The sequence below is a fragment of the Podarcis erhardii genome (genome assembly GCF_964252035.2).
Source record: "Podarcis erhardii genome assembly, chromosome: 15".
Lineage (NCBI taxonomy): Eukaryota > Metazoa > Chordata > Lepidosauria > Squamata > Lacertidae > Podarcis > Podarcis erhardii.
In genome coordinates, this window is record NC_138505.1 from 18,804,060 (window position 1) to 18,821,969 (window position 17,910).

A 17,910-nucleotide genomic window follows, 5' to 3' on the forward strand; every position below is an offset into this window, starting at 1 on the left:
GCTCCCTGCTGCCCGATGTAAAAACCTCCACTCACTTGTCCACAGATTTCATTGTGGGTAATCACTTATCCCAAAGGAAAAGGGACAAAATCCTCAATGGGGATTTTATTGACATATTCAGATTGTTGCCCCCAGCAAAGCTGACAGGGAAAGGTGAAAAGAGGCGCAGTTACGGGAAGCGCAGGTACAGAGCGCCAAGAGTCGAGCGTACCTTCGACAATTGGCTCAATGGGTTCCAGGTGTTCATAGGTGTGGTCAGCGCCGCTTATCCTAAACGGGCGATGCATTTGATTGCATACTTGGCCCATGTTCGGAGGGCGCGGGAATTAGCCGGTGATATTGCTGCTTTGAATTACGACGAGGATTTTCGTAGAAATGCTTCTTTGCTACCCTCCACGCGCTGGGACCTGAGGGACCAAAACTATTGGTCGGAGCATGTGGGCCCCTTCGTGGAAAAGAAGTACCAGGATCCATCAAGATCTTGGAGGACCGCCGCCAAGCAGAAGCGCCTATGCTGGGAATTTAATAAAGGGGTTTGTGCGAGGCCGGCCTGTAAGTACATTCACGAATGTGAAAGATGTTCGGGAAACCACCCCTCTACTGCCTGCATTAAAGGGAGGCAGCCCTTTCGGGGTGGAAGGGGCTCCTACAATCATGGTCCCAGAGGTGGCCAGGGAGCCTCTGTCGGACCTCAAGGGAACAGGCAGTAACCTTAATTTGGAACTGGCCTATTCTCCCATCAAGCTGGCCCCCTTAAAAAACCTCTTGGACATCTACCCCAATAGGACAGCAGCAGTGTACTTATGGGAGGGTTTTAGTACTGGTTTCAGAATCCCGATAGCGTTTCCACCCAATTCCGGCGATCCCCCTAATCAGAAGTCGGTCAGGGAGATGCCGGAGGTTGCCCGGAAGAAAATAAGCAAAGAAATCAAAGCAGGTAGGGTAGCCGGCCCCTTTTCAGCTCCTCCGATCGTTGGCCTGCATGTATCCCCTTTAGGCATAGTCCCCAAGAAAGCCCCTGGCGAGTTTCGCATGATTCACAACCTTTCCTATCCAAAGGGAGGGTCTGTCAATGATGCGATACCGCAGGAGCTTTGCACGGTGAGATACGCCACCTTTGACCAAGCGGTCAAAGTCATTCGCGAATTTGGTAAGGGAGCGTGGCTGGCAAAATGTGACATCGAGTCGGCCTTCAGGCTTCTGCCAGTGCACCCGGAAGATTTCCGGTGGCTCGGATTCAAATTTGAGGGGGCTTATTTTGTGGATAAAGCTATGCCCATGGGTTGCTCAGTGGCCTGCGCAGCCTTTGAGGCATTCAGTACCTTCTTGGACTGGGCCCTTCGCTTTAGAACTGGCTCGGAGGGTGTGTCGCATTACCTAGACGACTTTATCCTCGTAGCTAATAGTAGGCATGGGTGTGCTGAGCTTCTAAAAGCTTTCATATCTTTAGCAGAGGAGCTAGGCGTTCCCCTAGCCGATGACAAAACGGAGGGCCCAGCTACAACCATGGTCTACCTAGGCATCGAGTTGGATACTGTAGCGCAGACCTCAAAATTGCCCAGAGAGAAGCTGGTGGCTCTAGGTGACCTCATTCAGCAACTCCTCCCCCTTAAAAAAGTTACACTTAGGCAGATACAATCTCTTCTCGGTCATCTAAATTTTGCTTGCCGCGTGGTTTCTCCTGGCCGTCCTTTTTGTGGTCGCCTCGCGAAGCTGACGGCAGGCCTCCGTTCCCCTCATCATAGGATTCGGCTTTCCAGGGAAGTAAAATCTGACCTACAGGTTTGGTTGAAGTTCCTCGAGAACTACAACGGTATTTCCCTATGGCAAGAGAGCTTGTCTCTGCAGGTGGACTTTCAAGTGCATTCGGATGCTTCAGGCTCCCTCGGATTCGGTGTTTATTTTAAGGGGCAATGGTGTGCCCAGCGTTGGCCCGAAGCCTGGAGGGGAGGGCCAATTACCCGAGACCTAACCTTCCTGGAATTCTTCCCAATTGTAGTGGCTATCCACTTATGGTCAGAGGTCTTTAGCAACCATAGGGTTTGCTTCCACACCGATAACCAGGCGGTAGTAGCAGTCCTTACTAGGCAGGCCGCGCATTCCTCAAGAGTTGGTGCCCTTCTGCGTTCCTTTGTTCTCCGCTGTTTAGAACTCAATATCCACTTCTCTGCTAAATTTGTACCGGGAGTTAACAATGATATCGCGGATGCCCTATCTCGTTTTCAGATGGACCGCTTCCGCTCGTTAGCACCGGATGCTCAGTTACTACCTCAGCCCTTCCCGGAACAGCTGTGGAGACTTGGGGACCAGAGTCCTGGGAGCCAGAAGTGATCCAGGGAGTATTAGCCTCATTGGCGCCCTCCACATTGAGGTCTTATAAGAAGGCGTGGTCGGATTTTTTAAAATTCCGTGAAAAATCCAGTGCCGCCAGGAGCAATGCCCCTCCCGTTAGGTCCGAGGTCTTGTCCTATCTAGTGCACTTGAAACGTCTGGGACGTGCCCCAAAAACCCTCAACCTACAGGCCGCAGCGATTTCTTTCTTTTGCAAAGCGTTATTCTCATCAGATCCATGCGCTGAGTTTGTTATACGAAAAACCCTAGAAGGCTGGCGTAGACTGCAGCCCCCGGCCCAGGAGGCGAGGAGGCCTATTACTTTTCACATACTTTTACAAATCCATAAGAAGCTGAGAGCAGTCTGCTGGTCAAAATACGAGGCGCGCTTGTTTTCGGCAGCATATTCCATCGCCTTTTTCGGGGCAATGCGTGTGGGTGAGGTGGTTTTCGAGGAGGGTCAGCATGGCTCCTCCCGGGGCTTAATATTGAGTGACATTACACTTTCTCGTGAAGATCTGGTTGTACGGATTCGTAGTTCCAAGACAGACCAGTTCGGGAGAGGGGCTCTGGTCCGGCTACTTCCAACAGGGGAACTAGGCCCGTGTCCGGTGAAGGACACTAGGCGCTTCTTGTTTATGAGACCTAACATGGCGGGGCCTTTTCTAATCCATGCAGATGGCGCACCCCTGACGCGGCACCAGTTCACCAGGGTCATGCGCTTAACACTTAGAGCATGTGGCCTCCCACCAGCAGATTTCGCGGCGCACTCCTTTAGGATTGGAGCGGCCACCACGGCAATGCACCTGGGCCTTACAGCCGAGAGGATTAAGGATCTAGGCCGCTGGAAATCGGATGCATACAAACGCTACCTAAGAAAGAATTTATGATATCCCAGCCTAAGATCTACTGACCATGGCCTGTTCTTTCGATTTCTTGCAGGAAATATGCGGGTGCGCGTCTGGATAATCGGGCACAGCATCGTGCATTGGGCCAGAGTCCGCGCCATCAATTCCGGTCTTGGGCCGCGACTTGGCTTGCCTGATGGCATTACGATATCCTGGGTCTCACGGAGGGGAATGCGTTGGGCTGAGATGTTGCCCGCATTCAAGACCAGAGTCGCGAGAGAGGGCCCCCCGGATGCTTTGCTCATACAATTGGGTGAAAATGACATAGCCTATAGAAAGGCGGTCGATTTGCAGTGGCACATAGTTGGAGACTTGGAGGAGCTTAAGGCCGCTTACCCAAACCTCACAATCATTTGGGCCTCCTTGATGGAGAGGCGGGTTTGGAGAGATGGCAGGTGCCCGATTGCCATAAATGGGGCAAGGAAAGCCGTGGATCGGGCGGTGGTGCGTAGAGTGGCAGCCCTGGGGGGAAAGGTCATACGACACCCGGGCATTCATTTCAACTGTGAGGCCCTCTACCGGCTTGATGGCGTGCATCTGTCGGATGCCGGAAATGATATTTGGCTGAAGGACATAGCTATGGGGATAAAGGATTGGTTTCAGGCATGAGAGTATTGGCGGCGAGCGTTGCTCGTGTGGCGGTAGGCATTGGTAAGAAGGGGTTAAGACGATGTGTGGGGGGGAAGAACGCCATCACCTCCCCCCAGCGAGCGAAGGGTGGTCCGTTAAAGGACCCCGGGGGGCGTGGCCCTGTCCGAAGCCTATGGAGGTGTGGGCCAAAGGCACGCCCCAGAGCGGTGACCCGGGGGAGCTCCTAGCAGACGTGCCTCGCGGGAGTCTCCCCCGATATAAGGTTAACCCTTCCCCGTGTCTCCAGCAAATGGGCTGGAGCCGGATAGCCATTAGGACCAATGCCTATGCCAATGCCTCTCATTCCTGAATTCAATAAAGTTGTGGCCTAATTCGCCCAATTAACCTTACATACGTTGTCTAGTGTCTTTATTTATCCTGGTGGGGGCGGGAACTTGCCACGCAAAGCCACTTCCGGGCCTGCCCCAGGAGGTGGGGTTGCGGGCTTCACGCCCACCCCACGTGAGCGGGGGCTGGCTCCAGCCCCCGCGAGACTAGGGGATTCCCCGTCGGGCCTGCCCCCCTAGCCAGCCAATCAGCTGGATGGCTGGGGGGCGTGGCTTGCCCTATTTAGGGCCAGCGCGGAGGGGGCTCGCCCTCTTTTCACCGGCTCGCCCCCACGTTTTCCCACCCTCCCTCCCTTTAAGTAGGATAGGCTTAGGCAGGCCTTTGACATTGCTATGGACTTCGGTCTGTCGCCGCAAGGGGCATGGTAGGAATTTTTCCCAATTGGCAACTTCGGGCCTTTTGGTTTTTCGCCTACCTCGTAGCAACTCGTCACAACTTCTCGGCATTGGCGGTAGGCATTGGTAAGAAGGGGTTAAGACGATGTGTGGGGGGGGAAGAACGCCATCACCTCCCCCCAGCGAGCGAAGGGTGGTCCGTTAAAGGACCCCGGGGGGCGTGGCCCTGTCCGAAGCCTATGGAGGTGTGGGCCAAAGGCACGCCCCAGAGCGGTGACCCGGGGGAGCTCCTAGCAGACGTGCCTCGCGGGAGTCTCCCCCGATATAAGGTTAACCCTTCCCCGTGTCTCCAGCAAATGGGCTGGAGCCGGATAGCCATTAGGACCAATGCCTATGCCAATGCCTCTCATTCCTGAATTCAATAAAGTTGTGGCCTAATTCGCCCAATTAACCTTACATACGTTGTCTAGTGTCTTTATTTATCCTGGTGGGGGCGGGAACTTGCCACGCAAAGGAAGAGGACCTCGAACAATGGAGTGCAAGGCCTTGTATAGACATTTTAAATTCCCTGCCCTGGAGCTCAAGACCACCATACTTCATACATACATCACAGAAAAGGTGTCGTCGTTTTTCCTGTCTGCCAGGTTATCTGATAATGCCTTATCTGATTGCCTTTCCTGGTAGTCTGTCACCCTTTGAGATGGTGATTTCCCAATTCCTGAGACAATGGGAAGGTTCCCTGACCCCCTCCCTCCTTGCAGAGAAAAGATTTGGTCAGTTTGGGAGTCACAATGGTTTCAGGTTGGTCTTCCTGTGCTGATCTATGTATGTGTTTGGTTGGTACATTTATGAACATTTATTATATATATAAGACCTTAAATTTTATTATTACAGCATGCTGTGTGCTTTACTGCCTGCTGATGTTGCAACTGTGCTGTCTGGAAGCAGCATCGCTATACTCTTGTCCCTTTCATTTCAAGTAATAAATCAGCCTTTCTTTATTCCTCTGGTGTGTGGGCTTCTTGGGGCATAAGGTTACGGCTAAACAGGTGTTCATAATGGACACATGGAGGGACTTCAGCAAAAGATTCTAGTCTTCTTGGAGTTATGCATCAAATACATTTGAGCGCTGGACACGCATGTGGGTTTAGACACACACTTTGTAACAGCAGGTGCTCTCCCACCAAGCTTCAACCCTTCCCCATCTATGGCAGATACACAGAACATCAATCGCAGTCTCTCAGACCTGAACACAGCCCTTTAATGGTCCCTCAGGTGCAGTTTCCCATTTCTGCTTTCTTCCCTAACGTTGCTCAGGGTGCACAGCCTCCAACATGGAAACAGGGACATTCTTTTAAGGCTTGTGATATCCACCCACACCCATTTCCACCCTGTTGGTCACTGATGAATAAACTTGCTCGCCACATGCTAAATTTCTTTCGCCAGTTCCAAGTAGCCAGCATTTGGCGGATGGGATTCATACAATTAAAATGACTGTTTGCACAACAAACACAGTTTCCTCCCCCCTCCAAAACAACAACAACCTCAGCCTTTTTGCATTATGGAAATGAAAGCAGGCTTTCTTGTTGATTTTGCAACAGCTAGTCCTCCACTTGCAGCAGAGGGCGCCCATGGGATATATTCTAGGCCCATGGGATATATTCTAAAGATCTCATTGCCCTTATGAAATAAGATGCAGTTTAAACTCCATTTACCGATTCCTCCATAATACCCCCGGAATGAGAGGGCAGCAGAGCCCTTGGTACCCTGCTGCCTCCATTTATATGGCGAATTCATGTAACTTTCAGCAGAATTCTCTGGGCTTTAAGGACCCAAAATTTGTGCAATTGGGGGGGGAGTGTGTGATGTTCCTATGCTTATGTAGATGTTATCATGTAAATATTAGAGTAATTGCAGTCAACTAGTATGGGATTAAGGGACACGGGTGGCGCTGTGGATTAAACCACAGAGCCTAGGACTTGCCGATCAGAAGGTCGGCGGTTCGAATCCCCGTGACGGGGTGAGCTCCCGTTGTTCGGTCCCTGCTCCTGCCAGCCTAGCAGTTCTAAAGCACGTCACAGTGCAAGTAGATAAATAGGTACCGCTCCAGAGGGAAGGTAAACAGCGTTTCCGTGCGCTGCTCTGGTTCGCCAGAAGTGGCTTAATCATGCTGGCCACATGACCCGGAAGCTGTCTGCGGGCAAATGCCGGCTCCCTCGGCCAATAAAGCGAGATGAGCGCCACAACCCCAGAGTCGGTCACAACTGGACCTAATGGTCAGGGTCCCTTTACCTTTACCTTTAGTATGTACCTTTAGTATGGGATTGTGTTATTTATTTATTTTTTTATAATATTTTTATTAAGTTTATAAAGTACAGAAAAAAGAAATAAAGACATAGAAAAAAAAATACAATAGAGAGATTACAAATTTCCATAATCCTTTTTTCCATCTATTGGACTTCCCCACATCCTCCAAACCCTGCATTCTCTGTAATACAAAATATCAGCAATTTGTTAACTTATTTCCAAACTTATTGTATCTTTCATTTTATCATGTTTCCTAATTTCAAAGCTGTTGTAATTCAAATCTTATATGTTTTAACTTAAACATAATAAAGTTATTTCATTATTCCACCTTTAACTTCTTGTACCTTAATTTCCATTTCATTAGTTTACCAATGCTGAAGCAAAAATTTCTGAAAAGAGCATTTTTTAACATTCATACAACTTGTAATGTTTTTTCAAATAGTCTTTGAATTTTTTCCAATCCTCCTCGATTGTTTCTTCTCCCAAGTCTCGGATTCTGCCAGTCATTTCAGCCAGTTCCATATAGTCCATCAACTGCGTCTGCCATTCCTCCAGCGTGGGTAAATCTTGTGTCTTCCAATGCTTAGCAATCAGGATCCTTGCTGCTGTGGTAGCATACATAAAAAAAGTTCTGTCTTTCTTAAGTACTCTCTGGTCCACAATGCCCAGAAGAAAGGCCTCCGGTTTCTTAGGTAAGGTAGTATGGGATTGTGTTAAATGTGGTAGGTAAGCACATTAGTTGAATCTGGGTGAAAGTTAGGTTGGGAGGGGGAGGGAGTGTGCTTGGGGTGTAGGAAGCGAATGGTGATTGGGTAGGAGTTTTGAAAGGGAGTTTGAATATTGGTGAGTGATAGTTGTTGGGCTTTAGGGGGGGATTGTTGAGCTTTTGGGGGGAAATCGCTCAAAGAAGGTTGCTGAGCTTCTTTGGCGAAATTTTCAAAAACCCAGACATTTTGCCAATTTTCTGAAATCCACCCCCCCCCCCGCCAATTCGGTCATTGGAATCCTGGGGAAATCCAGACAAACGGCAACCCCTCTCAGGAGATTTAAAATTCACAGCATGTTACACGTTGAAAGAAACTTATATGAAAATGATGTACCCTTGGTATTTAGCTCCCAGTAAATTAGCAAAAATGTATGAAACAGAGTCAAATGTATGTTGGAAATGTAAGGAAAAGAAGGCACCTTCTATCATATGTGGTGGAAATGGTAGTAAAAGAATTTTGGGAAATGATATATAATGAGTTAAAAAAAATGTTTAAAATAACTTTTTCTATAAAAAAACCCCGAAGCCTTTCTTTTAGGAATTCTAGGTGCTGAAATTCCAAGGGAGCAGAAAATACTATTTATGTATGCGACCAGAGCTGCGCAGATGTTATTGGCCCAGAGATGGAAAGAAGATAAAGTCCCTACCAGAGAAGAATGGCAGATTAAGTTGATGGATTATGCTGAAATGGCTAAAATAACCAGAAGAATTAGAAATCAGGAAGACCAAAATTTTAATAAGGAATGGGGGGGATTATAATTTATCTTAAAAACAATTGTAAAAAGCTAAAATTTTTGAGAGACTGACGTCCTCAGCCACGCCTTCTTCCTCATGTAGGCAACTAAGTTGCGAAGCAGGAAACCAACACGAGAGCTGACGGTGAAATGATGATAAGCAAGACGTTTTTGCATCTGTGGTTCCTTTCCGTATTCGTGGGTAAGTCCTGTATTTTTCTTTTTTTACCGTACAGATTCAAAAGAAGACCATGCTTGAGGGATGGGGCTTGGGTGTGTAAATGTCACGGCTAGGCACAACAGCTCTTTCATACAAAGGCGTATAAGACAATTCACAACAGCATAGCTTCCTAGGTATGCTACGATCATTCAACAGTTATCATGTGTGCCAGCCTTCCAATCTTGCTTGCTGCTGAGGGACCTGAAGTGAAATTTAAGGCACATTCTCTCTTCATGGCTTTGTTATGGGCTTAGCAACCCTCCTATCACATGCCCCAAATTCACCAGTTGTTAGCACTGCAGTAGAAGGCAGCAGAAGACCAAGCCAGAACCAACAACATGAATTTCAATAGGGACAAATGTAAGGTTCTTCACTTAAGCAGGAAGAACCAGATGCACAAATATAAGGTGGGGAACTCCTAGCTTAACAGCAGTACATGTGCAAAGGATTTGGGGGTCTTAAGAGACCACAAGCTGAACATGAGTCACCAGTGCGATGCAGCAGCAAAATAAGCTAATACAATTCTAGGGCACATCAACAGATGTCTAATGTCTAGGTCAAGGGAACGTGTCTGGAAACCAAGCCTTATGAGGAATGGTTGAGGGAGCTGGGTATATTTTGTCTGGAGAAGAGACGACTGAGGGGCGATATGATAGGAATCTTCAGACATCTGAAGGGCCGTCGAATGGAATAGGCTTGTGAGACAGGACTTGCCTTGCAGAATCCAAGTGCTTGGTTCTTGTTATGTACTAAGCTCCGAGTATATTTCAGTTCTTTTGTCTTTAACAATACTTTCCACCAGTCACACAATCCAGCATTTCATTGCCTGGTAACAGATATCAAGTGTGTTGAAGAGACATGGACATTTTCCCCCATGATGTAGATGTCAACTGTCTAGGCTCGGTCTTAGAGGTGGGTGAGCTTGGTGGTTTTGAGCTACAGCTTGTCCTTCAATTAGGTTTAAATGTTTCTATTTCAAGGTCCACTTTGTTGTCTCTTACACTAGGTAAAAATCAGTGGTACTCAGCATTGCTTAGGGCCAACAGATACTATAAGCAATACATAAATAATAATACAATGGCTTTAAAATGTCCACTGGATACCTTTTTTTAAATTTATAATTCTCCTGTATTATTTTTAAGGATTACCAAAAAAAGGATATCCTGTCATAAAGAATGATTACCAAAATATAGGAACTGCTGCAAAAAAACACACATTAAAAGTAAAACCAAATTGTTAGGCTTAGTCACATGCTTGCTACAGTTCTATATTTGGGGGGCAATGGTAATTTCCAAAGCTAAAAAAAGGAAGACATTTGAAGAAGATACAGCTTGAGAAACTGCAGTTCATGGTGATACTCTGGCCCTTAAAGATAAGTTCCCCCCGCACCATAAAATTTATATGCTGCTTAATTGTGAGGGGGAAACCCTTAAAGCGATAGCACTGCACCAACTGAGGGCCAACGTCTTGTAGTTGAGGAGGCTGTGTCAAAGCTCAGGAAGGAGAGTTTGCAGCAGGAGGAGTTTTGTGCTGAGCATAAGAAATAATAGATGCCTGCAACTAGGGCAACTTGTCCCCAGGCCTTCCTTGGTTCCTGTGCGTGAGTGAAGGCCTCTGAAAATCTCCAGGCAAGGTGCCACTGGAGAGTTCGATTGCACAAATAGAGAACTAGGGTGTGTGGATGAAGAAATAGCAAGCCTTCGCTAGTTAAAAGTGATCAGGTTGTCTTTTCTTGTACTTTTTGGGTACTTCTGAATAGCCTCTTTCATATATTTAGAGTATCCATTTCTTGAGACTTGAAGGCTGGGTAGTATAAATGTTTTGCCCTAAGAAAGGAAGTCCAGGCAGTATATTTGGTTTAAGCTGAAACAGCAGTAAAGGCATTTCATGCACCAAAATGCTCAGAAAGGTTCTGCAATTTCACCCAAGCATTACTACTGTATTTGGATAGTGCTAGCAAAGGGTCACAATTGTGTACTTGCTGCACTATATTGCAGGAATGATAAAAATCATCATTTTATCTGTGTTGGCAACAAATTCTCAACAACATTTACAAGAATATTTAAACCTTTCCTGTCTGCTTGCAGTGAATTGGAATCTTAGGAGAGTTCATTTTAACTTTCATAGTGATTTTTTCGATTTTTGTGGCATAAAGAGGAAAGATCTTTCAGATCTAAGTTTTAGACCCATGCAAGGCAAAAAAACTAGAAGAACCCACTGAAATGGCAAACGGGTGCATTCCAAACTGTGCCCACAATACAATCTGATCCAATAAATCAATGACTCATTTCTCTTATCATCAGAACAGTTGCCTAGATGCTTAACTCCCATATAGCACTGTATTGAATATTTTAACAGTTTTCTACATGTTATCTCAATAAAACTTGCAACAACCGTATAAGGTAGGAATAATTATAACAACATTATCAATGGTAGAGTGCAAGCAAAGGCTCAAGGTCAGTCCCCAGCATCTCCAGGGAGGGTTGTGGGAAACTCTTTCCCAAAACCCTAGATAACTGCTCCTTAAAAAAACACCCACTATGCAAAAATTCACTTATCCAAAAACAAGGAATTAGTACCCACAGCTTCTGTAGTTGAGAACACATCAGAAATTTTTGTCAGTGGAAATTGTTGACTGGCTAGGCGGATGGAAGTCATTGACTCATTAGACACACGCTCAGCTAACGAGCAATTTCCAGGGAATGCATTGTGTTTGTAAAGCGGAATGTGTGTGTAGTACTTCGTTTTGCAATGACTAGCTCCCTCACTGGCCTTGCGTATGTCTTCAGAGGGTTAAAAGGTGGAGCATAGGGAGACGTGCAAAACAGCACAAGGGATTTTGACAGATGGACGCCCCACCCACCTACCACTCATGTGGTGTCATAATTGCAAAATGTGATTGGCAGCTGAGCAGCCCTGCCCACCTGTCAAACTTGGTCCATGAGAATGATCCTGATCTGACCCTTGGGGCCACACAGATTCCCATCCCTATCTTAGGCTGGTTTTGTTTTTGTTTTTTTACCAATGCACGCTTTTGTAATTGTTTTTTCTGTTACGATATTCTGGAAACTGCCCTGGGGTGCTATAATTGGTGCTGGGCAGTCTAAATAACTAAATTGTTTCTGCACCATCCCTTTCATAATGCAGGGATGCTGCTTCCTCTTGTCACAGGGCAAGGAGGAAGTGATAAGTTTCCAGTTGAGAAGCACTTTTGTGTAATCACATACTCATTTAGCAACAGTTCTCTTTAACTTGCAAAAGATGAGTTTTTAGTACTCTCTCTCACTCTCTCTCTCACACACACACCCTTCCCCCGCCTTCTTCTTGTTGTCTGCCTGGGATATTCATTATGGAATTGTTGGCGGTTCGAATCCCCACGACGGGGTGAGCTCCCATTGCTCGGTCCCTGTTCCTGCCAACCTAGCAGTTCGAAAGCACAAAATGCAAGTAGATAAATAGGTAACGCTCTGGCGGGAAGGTAAACGGTGCTGCTCTGGTTCGCCAGAAGCGGCTTAGTCATGCTAGCCACATGACCCGGAAGCTGTACACCGGCTCCCTTGGCCAATAAAGCGAGAAGAGCGCCACAACCCCAGAGTTGTTCGCGACTGGACCTAATGGTCAGGGGTCCCTTTACCTTTACCTAATTTATTCATCACATGACCAGAAGGGCAACCCAAGAGGGGTCCCAAACATCCCCCAGCTTTGCAACTAAAGTGCCAAACAGCAGTCCATGGGCTGGAGAGGGAGCCCAAATTCATTCTTCCCCTCAGGGTCCAACTCAGAAAAACCAACATTACATCTGGTGGACTTTTAAGACTATGTGACATCTTCACTGTATGGCTCCTGGTTGAATGTGAGCAAAAATAAAGCCCTAACCAAAAAATAGAGAGGGAGGGAATGCAGGTTGGGTTGCAAACTAGAGAAAAGAATATGAAAAGGTGGGGTGATTAGGGAACATCTTAACCTTCACAACAGCCAGTTTTTCACCCTGAAAATGTAGGCAAGCAAATATTAAAGTCCTCTCTATGTTTATTTCAAAGACTGGCGTGATCAATTTCAGCAGGCATGGATTGCAGCCTTAAAGGCAAAGGGGAGCCCAGAGGCTGCCAGTGCTGTCACAAAGCCTTTGGCAAACTCAGCCTCAGGGTGCTGTGGGGCTGCATTAATTTCAGTCCGTCCCCACCCCTCTTGGGAGGGCATCACTGGGCGCTGCCATTGGAAGGCAGGCAGCACAGAGCCTTTCAGGGTCTACAAGGACAGTCTGCCACACACAGTGGCGTAGCGTGGGTTGTCAGCACCCGGGGCAAGGCAAGTAATTTGCGCCCCCTAACCCGTGGATTTGCGCCCCCTAACCCGTGGATTTGCCCTAACCCCAGATGTTGCGCCCGGTGCGGCCGGCCCCCCCTGCACCCCCCACGCTACGCCACTGGCCACACAGACAAGGAACACACATCTTGGGACAGCGCTGGGGAATTGCTGGCATTCAGTTCCCATCATATGATCACAGGCTTGAGTGTGGAGGCCCAGAATGCCCACCCTGTCTCAGGATATCTGGGAGTGGGGAGCACTGCTCAGACATCGGGGTGGTGTGCAACAATATCATCCAAGCCAAGCTCCCAATCCTATTGAGGCATCTAATCATAGCCTGCATTTTTATCAAGGCTTATATTTTGATCAGGGCCTGTATTTTAAAATGAGCTTAAAGATTTTCAAATGTTTTATGCCAGGCAGAAGACCAGCTGCCTAAGTATATGGCAAGATGTTTATCCTCCTGGACAAGGGGGGCCCCTGATTTATAGCAGAAAACAATCCTCAAAGTCGTAAAAAGGGAATTACAGGCTGAGAGCAAAGGTTACACTGACCCTACATATTACAGAATATAAAAAAGCTGAGAAAAAACATAATTAAGAGTTGGTAAATAGTAAAATAAAACCATGTGCCTCCCATTAAACTTGAGCCATATTTTCCTAAGGTTAAAAGGGCAAAAGCAAATGGAAAAAGCAGCTGGCTTGGCTGGAGAAGGGGGGTGTAAACAGAAGAAGAGGTTTCTTCCTATTTTATTTTGAGGCTGTAAACTGTTCCTTCCCTTTTACTTTGAGAAGGTTTATTCTTCTAAAAAGCTATCTATGATAATGTATGAAATATATTGGTTTAAATGTAATTATGCAAAGGATTTAGAAACTAAGAAATGTTAAATCCTTATGCTAGATTCTTATTTCATATAGTTGGAAGAGACCACAGGGGCCATCAGCCCAGCCCCCCCTGCCAAGCAGGAAACACCATTAGAGCACACATATGGTTGTCAGGCATTTGTTTAAAGACCTCCAAAAGAAGGAGATATTTCAATGATGATGTGAACTCAAGATCCCTGACATCTGTTTAAGATAAAAATTTAAAACTATTAACCATCTGTTTTGGAGGGCAATAGGGCAAGGAGGGCAAGAGGTGAGCTGGTAATTAAGGTTCCTTGTTGAGACAAATGTAAGATAAATGACTACTTATTTGTCATTTATAGATAGAAGAATATATAGCTTTTATTTCCCATAAAAGGCAATAGGAAATGGGTGTATCTTTTGTGATTGGTTCTAGCAAACAGCCAATAGGAATTTCAACCAGGCTGATTGGACAGAGGCAGCCAAAGGAGGAGCAAGGGGGCTGGGTTAAGGAAATATAAGTGCTGGCCATAATGGCAGGAGGCCAGGCCAGAGCTTGGTAACCATATACCACTGTGCCTCTCATTTATTTGTCTGACAAATAAATTATTATTTTAATTTCTCTATTGCTGCGTTGAATATTTCATTCCAGCTAAGCGTTAACCACAAGCAGGGTGCTACACTATAACAATAATTACATTGTCTGCAAAGGTCCTTTCTGCCAAATGTACATTAACCCTGCTGGGAAGAGCGGAATAAAAAATAAAAAAAGACCAGACAGATCAGTACCCAGCAGATTTTTCAGGGAATCTGCTTTCAGATACTGAAATGGGTCACTGGAATGGTGTGGTACAATTGGGAAAGGGCTGTGGCTCAGTGGTAAAGCATATGCTTTGCATGCAAAACGTCCCAAGTTCAATCCCTGGCAAGTTCCAGGAATGCTGAGAAAGCCTAGCTGGAATCCTGCAGAGCTTCTGCCTGTCAGTGTGGACAATACTAAGCTAGATGGACCAGTGGTCTGACTTGACATAATGCAACTTTCAGTGTTTCTTGACCATTTCTTCCTTCATTTTCTTGACCATGCAGCTTCCTCTGGTGAAAAAAATGCTGAGAAAATGAAAGGAATTCTTGGACAATCTGCAACTTTCCTGCTGAACACTTCAGAACAATTCGAAAAGATTACCTGGCTTAGAACTAAAGGAGAGCAGGATATTGAAAATTTTGTGGTAGCGATTCCACGAAAGGATCCAGAAGAGAGATGTGAACTCAGTGACCAACTTTTAGCATATAGAGGGCGGCTGAGTGTCTCTGAGGACTGCAAGACGTTAGAAATCAATAATCTAAGTCAAGAGGATTCTGGCACATACAAAGCACAGATCAGGATAGCAGAAGACAAAGATCCAATAAATGAGTTCTTTTGCCTGAGGGTGTATAGTAAGTATTCTAAACATTTCAGGCACCCAGGATGAGGCTCTGATTGAAGCACCTTAAGCCTTGAACTGGCTTTCATGTGGAGTCATAAATGATAATAGAGCATCTCTCCTTCAGTCCCTGACCCTGTGAAAATAATTCTGGGCCTGCATCCACACCAGGGCCCTTCTGCACTGATGAGGCCTGCAAGGAGAATTAAAATGGTACTTCATACAACACACTATGGCACTCTATCCAGACCCCCCACAAAAAACCCCACCAGGGCCCATCCCAATTAGTAAGGTCTCATATTAACTCATGATTATGTCTCATTATCAGCTGTGGCCTAACAGGTTTTTGAGGTGATGGTGCACCCCACAAGAGCTAGAATGGCTCCATCACACCACTTTCACCTCTTCCCACAACAAGGGATGAACACCACAGTGTGGGGTATTTTGGCATAGAATTCCCACTCTGCCAGGCATATTATATTGTATTTATTTCCTGCCCTTTACCATAAGGCCCCGGGACAGATTACAAGGTTTTAAAATCAAGTACTGTAAAACAATTTAAATGTAGATTAGGATGGGCCCTAAATATGAGGTGTCAGAGGCCAAGGTAAAGAGGGGTGTGTTGAGCATATGAGAGAAACACTATATAATGAAGGTGCCAGGCAGGGAGTGAATACTATAGCTCAGGGTCCAGCACAAAGAACGCCCCATCCTGGGTGACACCACACGCCCAAATGTTTGAGGGAAATGGAAGTACAGATAAGGTCCCCTCTGCTGATCTTCACATCCAAGGGGGTCTGTAGGGAAGGAAATAATCTCTCTTGTTTTGTTGCTTATCTCCATTCTAAATAAATAAATACATAAATACATAAATAAATAAATAAATAAATCTTATGCTTCTACTGCAGTTTTCTCTTCCCTTTCCATTTATTTGCAACTGCCTCATTTGCCATTTCTGCTAATTATTGCCCTTGTGTATACCATGTCTCTCTCCCTTCCTGTTCAGAGCATTTATTGGAGGCTGACCTGGAGATTGTCTGTGACCCAAAAGATTATCGTGGTGGGAATGGAACTTTGCAGCTGAACTGCTCTGCAGGCAGCTGGGAAGATGATGCCACGTTCAGCTGGGCCCCAGCCAGCATGAGTGAATCCACCGGGAGATCTCTTGTCACCTGGCACAATTTAGAAGGCAATGATTTGAACTTCACTTGCAAAGTAGAGAACCCTGTTAGCACAGCATCCAAGACAGTGTCTGTCCGGAAAATTTGCAGTGGTAAGATTTGCTCTTCATTTTTCTCTTGGCAGAATTATGCCTCTATTTAAGCTAGTCTTGCAATCCTTTTGTTAATGACATGCTGATCCAGACCTGTGCTTGTCCTCTGCCTAGAAATAGAAATCAGAGCTGTTTTCCACTTCTCCCATGCAGTCTAGGCACGCATCCAGTTTTGCCCTTACCCAGCTGCTATCCCCTGGAAACCCTACTCTTTAGCAATAAACTGGAGCAAATTTTAATCTGATTGGTGGTTGCTGTAATTCATTAATAAAGATCAAGTTTCCTCAGGAGAAAGCAGCGGGGCCAGGGCAAGTCTGATGGGGGCAAAGACTCAGAAAATGTAGCAAAGCCTCCCAACTGGTTTTGTGGAATTAGAAATGTTGAGATTTACTAACAAGAAATTTGCAGTGGTAAACTCTTTATCTATTTAAAAGAGGCCTACAAAGACAGCTCTCCATTCTTTTTCTATGTAGAGTCATGCCTAGGCTTACAAACCTGTTTGAAGGTGACCCAGCTGGGAGGACTGAGGACACAGGGAGGGTAGCAAAACCTCCATTGTGAAACATTTCAACCTCGAAGGGATTTGGCTGTTTTAGCTTATAAGCAGAAACCCCACAGCAACAATAATTCTACAACTGGTATGCAACATGACAATGACATACAACAAATGTATTGCAGTGCTAGCATTTGCATAATTCATTTAGCTTTTTCTAATCATGGATGGGGCAAAGTTTTCCCCACAAATCACTGGAAATCTGAACTAGTCTCCTTAGATTTCACCATGCCTTTGCCCACACATATAACATTAAGGACTAGAAACTTGCTTTAAAAAAATAATAATAAAAGGAATAAATGATTAGAATCTCCATATGGGGAATCTGGAGTTATTTCATTTGTAGAATCACAGAATACCATTTGGTTCAATTCCTGTTGGTGCAGGACACTGGTGCACTGTGACAAAGCTGTAATAGGTACTGATCCAGCCTCTGTTTCAAAGCCACTGCTCATGGGGGATACCAAATTTCCCACAAAGCTTCCCTCCCGCTGCCAAAGGTAAATATGGAGGATAAAGCCTCTCTCACTAAACACGGATTAGGGAGTAAGTTGTCCTCACTACAAGAAAACCTAGCAAATTGACAGCCAAATAGAGAAACCACCTCACACCCACCCATGAAATGTCTGTAAAATACCAGAATAAAGAGAACGGAACACTCAAGAGCACTTCAGGAAAATAAGTGTGCAGTGTAGCTTGCGAGTGAGTGGGATTCAGCTGCATCAGGGCAAAAAGGGGGCAGATCAGTGCCCCCACCACTTACACCTGTTGGGTTGCCTTGGGGCCTAGGCAGTGGGAGCAGCCAGGGTTCGATAAAGCAGAAACAGGCTCATCTAAGACTCAAGTAGCTCAGCTAAACCAAGCAAGGCGATTACGCTGAAAACGGAAGGAAGTGTGGGTGTTTTACAGTCACGCTCACACAAATTTGTGT

At 46.0% G+C, this 17,910-nt stretch overlaps 1 protein-coding gene across 5 annotated transcripts in view; it reads left to right on the forward strand.

Annotated features, from left to right (window-relative positions):
- The first annotated feature begins 8,108 nt into the window (after positions 1 to 8,108).
- LOC309330401 (SLAM family member 5-like) overlaps positions 8,109 to 17,910 on the forward strand; it is a 33,496-nt gene continuing 23,694 nt past the window's right edge. For 3 of the 5 annotated variants that reach the window (XM_081842028.1, XM_081842029.1, XM_081842030.1), the window contains exons 1-3: positions 8,117 to 8,561; positions 14,819 to 15,166; positions 16,160 to 16,426. In XM_081842028.1, coding sequence (XP_081698154.1) covers positions 8,510 to 8,561; positions 14,819 to 15,166; positions 16,160 to 16,426 — 667 coding nt within the window. In that variant the 5' untranslated portion in view covers positions 8,117 to 8,509. Of the gene's footprint in view, positions 8,562 to 14,818; positions 15,167 to 16,159; positions 16,427 to 17,910 lie in introns of all 5 variants that reach the window. The other 2 variants (XM_081842032.1, XM_081842031.1) reach the window with 2 other exon arrangements.